Source organism: Ambystoma mexicanum, chromosome 2p, assembly GCF_040938575.1.
Source record: "Ambystoma mexicanum isolate Mex_15411 chromosome 2p, UKY_AmexF1_1, whole genome shotgun sequence".
NCBI lineage: Eukaryota > Metazoa > Chordata > Amphibia > Caudata > Ambystomatidae > Ambystoma > Ambystoma mexicanum.
In genome coordinates, this window is record NC_090923.1 from 649133749 (window position 1) to 649143590 (window position 9842).

The 9842-nt window shown below is 50.0% G+C and overlaps 1 protein-coding gene across 2 annotated transcripts in view; it reads right to left on the minus strand.

Annotated features, from left to right (window-relative positions):
- The window catches only part of USP4 (ubiquitin specific peptidase 4), a 2223295-nt gene extending 2213851 nt beyond the window's left edge, over positions 1-9444 (minus strand). The window contains exon 1 of one of the 2 annotated variants that reach the window (XM_069644193.1): positions 9109-9444. In XM_069644193.1, coding sequence (XP_069500294.1) covers positions 9109-9245 — 137 coding nt within the window. In that variant the 5' untranslated portion in view covers positions 9246-9444. The remainder of the gene's footprint in view (positions 1-9108) is intronic. The other variant, XM_069644194.1, reaches the window with a different exon arrangement.
- Between the last annotated feature and the right edge of the window lie 398 nt (positions 9445-9842).

Sequence of the window (9842 nt, forward strand, 5' to 3'; positions counted from 1 at the left end):
GCATTTACAATATTAAATCTTTGCTTGCTAGTGCAACCGCGCTGTCTTCCAACTGCAAAAGCCTTTTACGGGCTTCGGTCAAGTGAAGGATGGCTATGCCTAAGCAGTATTTACAGAAACAAAACAGTGACCACAGCAGTCCTATAGCTTACTATAGTGCAGAGATTGACTTTTGTGCAGCTGGACTACTGCCTTGCTTTAATTCTCAATGACTGCAGCATTAGTAGTCCAGTATTCTGAAAATATGGTCCTTGGTTCGCCCCTTGTTGAGGAAGTGGGGCCCTATAACATAACAGCCTTATTGTGAACACCCAAGACACAGCATGTCTCTTCACCTCGTCTCACAAAGAAGGAGCTATTTTATGGAATTCTGTGCAAATGTCACACCGATTCAGTGCCCAGTTCTGAACCCGGCTGGCTCCCTTACTACAGAGCCCGGCAGAAGGCAAAGCTCAGGATTGCTATAGTCCTTACAAGTCGCCAGAAATATATTATGCACCCTGTCCAAACCCTCACTTCATGCATTATGCGTATAAATTGTGTTTAGAAAACAAGCAAGGTAGGCTAACTGCTGGTATGCAGTTTGTCCAACATGATGTAATTGCGAACACAGCCTTGACGTCTGCTCTTCTCGGGTTGCTGAACTCCTTGTGATACCTAGAGCCTAAACCCTTTTGCAAAGACCAAAAGCATCACCATCTATACCGACTTAGTTAGTCCTTCGGGGTTGGTCAAGATCATAGCACCCTGCACATTAATGCACTGTCCAACACACTATTGCTAGCATGTGAACTTGGCAGTGGAAAAGTGTGCTGATCAAGCTCTTAAAGACAACGTTGCTGAGGTTAAACACTCTTGCTGACAATGCAACAAGGAAGGCTGCCATTTGCCCAAGCTGTGAATATGTTTCCTCAAACTGAAGTGCAGTTACCATCCTATTCATCCTCTCCCCAGTGATCTTCAATCTATACATGGACCCGCCGGGAGCACCCCCTAGCCACACAACATTCACCAATACGCATATGACAGCTCTCATCTCTCCTCTCCACCCCTCAGGTCTAGCCTACCCCTACACTGCCACCCACCTTCCCAGTCAAAGAAGTGTGTCGGTTGAGGCCTTCACTGCCCCCCTCCTGCACCTCTGGCGGACTCGCACCCTGACACAGCCCTCTCCATGCTACACGCTGCTATCTCTGACACTCTTGATGCACTTGCCCCAGTCATGAGGATCTGCATGAAGCCTAAAGCCAAGTACAACTCTTGGTATGACTCAGATCTTGTCACGCTTAAACGCAAGTGTAGGGTGGCTGAGAGTAAATGGTTGGCTTGCTGTATATCCTCTGACAGACTGGCCCGTCGCCTGCTCCAAAGGCAATACCGACTGTCCTCACCAAAATGAGAGCTCACATGCAAGCCTGCATTTCTGCGGCATCTAACAATTCAGCCACACACTTTAAAATCTGCAAGGAGCTGGCCAATCCTGCTGCAGTCTCTACCTCTCCTGTTCCTTCCCAGGCCCTCTGTAAGGCCCTGGCTTTTCACTTCATCTCTTAAACCCAGGACATTCTGTCCACCCACTCAGCTTCTCCCTCCAGTCCCTCATCTTCCTGTGCCCCCAACCCTGCTACCGCCCACTCTTCTCTTCCTTTCTGCTCTTCTCCCCAGATGAGATTTCTAGACACGTCCGATCTATGAAACCCTCATCAAAACACAGGTTCTTCCAAAACCTTCAAGAACCACATAGACACCCTCACTCCAGCCTTGCCCGACTTCTGCAATCTCTCTTTCACTGATGGAACCTTCCCCTCCCCCTGAAGCACTCTTGTGCACCCTCTGCTGACCCCTCCCTTCCGGCTAATTATCACCCGATCTCTAGCACTCCCTACCTGGGCAAACTCCTCGGAAACTCCTCTCCTGAACATCCGTGCTCAACCTGGGTCGGTCTCTGTGTAGGAGTCTGTGTGTGCGTGTGTCTGTCTCGCTCTCCTCTCCTGCGGTGTTCCCCAGGGGTATAATCTCTCTCCCTGGTTCAACTAATAACTGACACCTCTCGCCCACCGCATTGCTGCTCTCTGCTCCACCTTCCAGTGTTATGCGTATAACACCCAGCTCTCTTTCAGGCTCCCCTCTACCACCTCTTCTCCTCATCCCGCATTGTCTGTCTGCAATCCAATCACCTCCTGCACCATGTCCCTCAGGTTCCACATCGACAAACACCTCTCCTTCAAGACACACATATCTATGTAAACTCACAGCTTTGTATCAGCTCTTCCTCCTGCAAATCATCAAGCCATTCCAGCCTCCAGACAGCTTTAGATCCACCTTTCAAGCACTGGTCCCATCCCACCTGGATGGGCGCAATGCACTCCTCGAAGGCCTTGCGTTGTCCTCCTTCCTGCCCCCGAGAAGTGTCCTACACGCAGCTGCACGCCTTAAAGTATAGGTTAGTCAGAGTTCTAAGACGGGGGTGCGGGGGGGACTCCGACATGTCATATTAATACAAACAGTATGAATGCATTAATTGCCTCTCTGACTAAATATAAAGTTCAACTAAAAGCAGACATTCATCAAATCATGGGATCTGGGGTCTACATAAAGCTCAGTTCCGATCACTATCAACTGTGCAGCCACATCGCTGTGTCCATTAATGCTTCACAGGGGGCTATGTGTTTCAGCGGCAAGAGTGGGCATGTTCTGCCTTCCTCAGGACCAAAGAGAATGGGGGACCACCAAGGACCGAAGGATAAAATCACATTTGTAAAAATGAAATAAATAAACGACCACATGGCTTGACTAAAATACCAAATCACTGTGACTTGCGATAGTTCCTGCACCTTAATTCGGCACTAATGAAAACACCCTGGTGACACCAACACAAAAAAAAAAAAAAAAAAAAAAAAAAAAAAAAAAAAGAAGACCACCACCATATCCAAAGTCAAATCCTTATTTTAGTTAAAGGTTTCTCCAAGTAGGAGAATAATCACCCCTGTAGTCGGACACACCGTTGTTTGTTAAGGGGAAGTATCTCCAGCGTAGTCTTGGGGTGATGGGAGAAAGGCCTTCTCCCAAAGTTCTCATGCAGGGTTGGGAGGAAGAAGACGTTCCAAAGAGCGAGCAGTCACAGACTGTGCTCCTAAAGTGGAAGAAGTATATTAAGCATGCTGATGGATTACATTCTCAACTGTTGCCCTTAGAGAGATTAGACAGAGCTGAACATACCCATTTTAAGGGTGGGCCCAATATGTAGAGGGGAAAGGGGCTACACTCATCGGAGGTGCGGGGACCTCTGTCATTCCGGTAACCAATGCAGGAGTGCCCAAGTAGGCTGGGAAATGGTTCTAACAAAAGGGGAAGAGGGTAGGGCAAAAAACAGGAGGTTAAATACAAGTATATCCACTTTGTGTTGTGGGTATGGCAAACTCACTTCTAGTATTATATCCAACTCGATGCTTGGATTCGATGGCAGCCAGCTTAACCCTTGAGATTGGGAGCTTCCAGACTTGTGTTGTCTCAAACGTAGTCGTTTTTCCCACTATTCAGGTGTCTGAAGCTTGGTTGCTTACTATCTACTGCTGTTGTCTTGGACTTGGGAGTTTTCTTACTTATCTAGTTGTTTATTACCTACAGCTGTTGTGTCCAATGTGGGTGCTCCCTCCTACTGACCAGACATCTCAATTCATCTACTCACCTGCTATTGTGTCCTAGATTTGGGCGTTCTCTCCCGCTAACCAAATAGCCCAGATTTAGCAGTTTGCTTGCTTACTGCTGTTACTTAAAGTTGGGGCGTCTTCTCCCACCGACCAGGTGACTTGAGCATGGCTGTCTCTACTTGCTGCTGTTTCTTGGGTTGGGACATCACCTCCCACTGGACGGGTACCTCAGGTCCAAGTGTTTTACCTACTGCTGCTGTCTCAGACTTGAGCGTTTCCCCTCACACAACCATGACTGCCAACCTCAACTTGCGCTGGACACCACCACAACCAAGACTACTCCTCCTCCTCCTCCAAACATCAGGAAGATTAACACCTTATCACTTCCACTCAGCTTCCAACTCCCCGACCAGAGGATCCCTTGTGCACTCTAAACACAACTACCCGACCTCACCAGTACCCCAGCACCACGGTTCATAAACCGTCCCTCCACCTCAGTCACCACGCCCCTATCCCTCTCTGCCATAACCTGAACCCCAAGAACCTCTGCACATCTACGCTCATCAAACATTCATAAGAGGGCAGCTCCAATCCATACCGATTACCTCTGCTCCTCTCATCCACCCCAAACACTTTGCCTCTCTCCCATGCATCCGACATGTCCCACTCCCGTCCCAACCCCATGTCCAAGAAATCCTGGCGATGTAAGGACAGCCTTAACCCACACGCACCACTCCCCTCCTCTACCCCCAACCAACCGATCATCCATCTCAGTAGCCCCGCCCACACCCCTCCTTCAAACATGCCCCTTCCACTCATCCTCCACACCCCCCTGACTGACCCGAAATTAGCCCTGTCCACCTCGCTCAATGTGGCACATCTTGTCTGATCCAGAACCATTGCTTCCACCCCCTTCCCATCAGATCCCACCCCGCACTCAACCTACTGGGGCGACTAATATCTGGTTTGAAGTGCCTAGCAACTCCAGGACTGAACCCCTGGTCGACAGTCGAGAGGCACTCGACCTTACCCAGCATACCACAGAACCCACCCACATTGCAGGCTACATCCTTGATGCAATATTCAGCTCCACCAACCTCATTTCGGCATCCAAACCACTCGTCTGGACAGACCACTCAGCCTTACCTTTACGCCTCTGCACACCGCCCCAGCCTCCCAATACCCATCCTGTCCCTCCACATGTTTTCAAATGCTGGAACAAGGTGAAGGTACTATCTCACCTGGCTGAAGCCCTGCTACACACCCTCCCAGCATTCCCAGACAGACCTGTACCCATCAAGTCCTATGACTCCTGGCTAAACGACTCACTCCTTCCTCACAACTCCTCCAAACCTGTTCCCTCCTGCAAAGGACCAGCCACCCCACCCCACCCCCACCATTAAAAAGAGATTTACATACAACATCCTGGATATACAACCATAGGTTCAGAAGTTCTCGTTCCCTCTCTCTAGCCCCCCCTTCAATTGTTTTACTGACATTATGGTCAAACAAAACAGGAGTATGTTCTGCAGTGTGAATACTGGTATGTTTTGGTGTTGGCAGCATGGACATATACCAACACAGTCAGTCAGCCTGAAAATACTTTTTACACTGGCAGAATATTGCCTTACAGTGGGCAAATGCATTATGAAAATGTTTTGGAAAATGCTCCTGGGCGCTGTTGGTATCTAATGGATTTGTTTCATGCCTTATCCTGCAAAACCGATTGTAAACTACGTCGCTTTTCACCCATTTTTCCCCCAAAATGCACCGTTTAACCGTTTGGTTGATTCGGGCTATCTTTTTCGTCGTGGCAAATGCTTATATTCCACCCAATTAAAAAAAAATCCACCAGCCTCTGGTGGCAACCAATGCCCGAGTCTGCGGTTGCACTCCTTTGACCACTGCCCACATGGTGGGGCAGAGAAATGAAGAATATGGAAGTAGAAGTAACGAGTACTGCAGTTCCAGACTGATTAGAGCTTTGCAGGCAGAGGCATCAACTAAAGACTAGGGTAATGAGACCAAGACACAAAACGGCAGAGGATACACCCGGGCCCACCTGGATGGGAGGCCCAGGGCCGTAAGCTGGGAGGTGGGGTGGGGCAGTATGGTGGGGCAGTGCCTTTTGGCGCTGCCCCACTTAGCATGTACATGGTGGGGTCGGGCTGCTGGGTCCCTTAACAATGGGAACCCAGACAGCGCGTCTCCAAGACAGGAGGGTGAGGTGAGAGGGGCAGGTGACAACCGGCAGCCGCTGCCCCCTGTCACCTTGCCCTCCATACTTCAAAGGCCCCCCTTCCCATACTGCGGATGCTGAGCGGGGGCCTTTTGAAGTTCAAAGAAGGGGCTGCCTTGCCCCCAGGCCGAATTTTGCCTTTATCTGGCGGGGGCAAGGTGGCCCTTCTCATGCTTCCTCCCCGTCAGCCACGAACAGCAGCAGGACGGCTGCAGGTCTAAAAAACCATCCCTCCCACCCTACAAATAACCGTAAGGAAAAGCTATAGCGAGGGCCAGGTAGAAAATGGAACACAATCATAGCAGTAGGGGAGGCTAAAACGCCTCACTTCAAAAAATAAACATAAAAATTCAACTCCAAGAAGGGCCTTCTTAAAATACCGGGGGGTCTTTTTGTCTATTAGTTAATATTCCAAGAAAATACAGTTATAGAAGACCCAGGCGCTCAGAATCCCCCAGAGATCATCAATACAGGTGGGAGCTCTAGGGGTATTACAAAACTGAAAAGGAGAGAGGAACTTGAGCAGAAACATGTACTAGTAAGCCTCAAATATCCACCTCCATGCATGCAGAAGGGGGGTCTCACAACAAGTGGATCAGGAGCTGGGTAAGTTCCTAGTAAGGCTCTGGAACCCACCCCCTCACAATTTTGTTTATGCAAGATAAGCGCACTGGGGTACGCAAGTGGATCGTGGGCGGGGGAAGTTCCCAGCTAAGCCCTTAGAACCCACCCCAGCAGCGAAATAGTACAACACAAGCACTGAAGGGGTCTCACAACACAAGTGGTTCGGGAGCAAGGAACATTCTAGTAAGGCTCTCCTTTTGAACCCATTCCAGCTGTAAAAACAGGCAGCCTTAAGCGCTGAGGGGGTTTCACAACGCAAGTGGATCAGGAGCAGGGTAAAAACCTAGTAAGGCTCTTTGAACCCACCCCGGCTGTAAAAACAAGCAGCTTCAAGCGCTGAGGGGGTTTCATAATGCAAGTGGATCGGGAGTTGGGTAAAAACCCAGTAAGGCTCTTTGAACCCACCCCTGCTGTAAAAACAAGCAGCGCTAAGCGCTGAGGGGGTCTCACAAGGCAAGTGGATCGGGAGCAGGGTATAAACCTAGTAAGGCTCTTTGAACCCACCCCGGCGGTAAAAACAAGCAGCTTCAAGCGCTGAGGGGGTCTCACAAGGCAAGTGGATCGGGAGCAGGGTATAAACCTAGTAAGGCTCTTTGAACCCACCCCGGCGGTAAAATCAAGCAGCTTCAAGCGCTGAGGGGGTCTCACAAGGCAAGTGGATCAGGAGCAAGGTAAAAACCTAGTAAGGCTCTTTGAACCCACCCCGGCTGTAAAAACAAGCAGCTTCAAGCGCTGAGGGGGTTTCATAATGCAAGTGGATCGGGAGTTGGGTAAAAACCCAGTAAGGCTCTTTGAACCCACCCCTGCTGTAAAAACAAGCAGCGCTAAGCGCTGAGGGGGTCTCACAAGGCAAGTGGATCGGGAGCAGGGTATAAACCTAGTAAGGCTCTTTGAACCCACCCCGGCGGTAAAAACAAGCAGCTTTAAGCGCTGAGGGGGTTTCACAATGCAAGTGGATCGGGAGCTGGGTAAAAACCCAGTAAGGCTCTTTGAACCCACCCCGGCTGTAAAAACAAACAAGCAGCTTTAAGCGCTGAGGGGTCTCACAATGCAAGTGGAGCGGGAGCAGGGAAAAAACCCAGTAAGGCTCGTTGAACCCATCCCGGCAGTAAAAACAAGCAGCGCTAAGTGCTGAGGGGGTCTCACAATGCAAGTGGATTGGGAGCAGGGAAAAAACCCAGTAAGGCTCTTTGAACCCACCCCGGCTGTAAAACAAGCAGCCTAATGCGCAGAAGGGGTCTCGTAGCACAAGTGGATCTGGAGCAGGGAAGACCCTAGTAAGGCTCCTAGAACCCACCCCCGAGGAAACAACTAGCCGCAAACGGAGCGTGGGGGCTTCAAAAACTCAAGTGGATCATGTGTGGAGAAAGTGCCAAATTCATCTCCAAAGAGTGGACCAAGAGGCTAAAACGCCTCCATCCGTGGAAAAGTACAAAACACATGACCGAAAAATCAAAATGGCTCCAAGAACACATCCCGCGGAGGATCAAGTGAAAGGCATCACAACGCGGGGTTTTGTTCTATCAAGAAATACGGACCAAGAGCCATAACTTCAGCGAAAATCACCCTGTGAGCAAGAGAGGGCGCAAGTGCTAAACCTGGTCAGGTTGGACATCAGTAAAAGGCACACAAGCGCACACCTACCCACCTCACTTGGAAAGGACAAGAGAAAGCAGGATGAACCTGCTCCAAAGACAAGCAATTATGAACATGTCACAGCGCACACGCTGTGGCCAAACAATTGTCACAAGCTTTCATATGAATGGCGGCGGGGATCAGCCTCGAGCGGGCCCCTAATTGGGATTAGGGCCCCCCGCTCACCTGTTCCCTCTGTCCCCAAAATATAGTATTGTTATCCTTATGTGATGTTATGGCTGGTTTTTCTTTGCACCATGGCTGGTACTAAAATAAAGCTTGTGGCCAAAGTTTTTTCCACCTCACATCCTGGTCGTCAGTCTCCTCATTCCTGCAATTGTCATTCTGTATTGCCTGTCTTGTCACACTTGTCATCCATCCGTGTCACCAGCATGCCACTCCCCAGCACAAAAACACTTCCAGGCTTATAGAGCAGTGAAATCAACATAGAGAAGCAACTTCTCCTTCCGACTCCTGCTTCTCTATTCTTGCACTCTGAGGTCACCAATGACAGGGAGGCGTAAAACGAACGCATAAGTAGGTTTCTACTCGTATCAGATGACAGATGAAATCGTACCAGAGGTACACCATGGACTGGCAGTCACACGTAGAAGCGCAGGAGGTTAAACATTCCAGTTTTCTAACCATCCCAACCCTGTAACTAACAGTGAGTAAAGGGGTCTACTACATAGTGTGTTCTGCATGGGGGGGGGGGCAGTAAACCCAAACATGAATGCAAGCTACAAGTCTCTGATGGGGGTGGGGGGGAGAGAGAGCCGGTCCCCCCTGGCATGTAGGTCGCCCAGACTAGAGTGGGCGAGTAAAGCAAGGGGCGGGACTTTGCGGAGTATAGGGAAGGGCGTGGCCCGGACTGTGTCCCAAGGAGTTGCTCCTCCCTCAGGACGCTGGACCCCAAACCCCATAGTCAGGCCCATGACACAGCACTCCCTAGTCTCTTACCATTCCTCGCCTCGGCGCAGGGGCGCCTTCAGCAGATGTACCAGCTCCGCTTTCTGAACTTCCGCCGATGGTTCTCTAGTCTCCGCCACTACGGTCGGGAGTCTGTTAGCTACCGGCTCGCTGCCTCCTTCCGCCATGCTTAGGTTTGAGGCTGTACTCTGGCAGCGCTGTCAGTTATTGCGCCTGCGCGCGCTACAACCATACACAACAGCAGCAACTCTCGGAACAGGAACGAAAGAGTTACTTTCAACGGACGACACTGGGACCTCACCTAACAAGGAAGGAGTGCGCAGAATGTTCTAACACTAGACCGCGTTCAGAAGTGGCGGCTTAGTCCCCCACCGTTCGTCTTTCTAATTATTTTATAACTCCGCCCTTCCTATCTCATTTAAGTGTTTATCCACACCTAACATGGTCCCTGAGCGGGCGGTACCACGCCTCTTGCGCAGTTCTAGCGTTTAATATGCGGTTACAGAGTTCTGACATTACATATGGTGAGCAGAAAGCCAAATGTAGAACTTGACTAGGCGGCGGCCATGTTGGGGGTAGACGAATATTCATTGGTAACCACATAACTCGCGGGCAAGTAGAGGGGTCTGTTTCGTGCTGAATCGTGCAATGGCTTGCCTATTCTAGCGTATTTCATCTTTCCTTTAGGTTCTCGTTCGGTGATATCTGTCACTGGGGTTTAACCTGGCACCTTAAAAAAAGGCTGCTTTATTTTTTTAAATTAT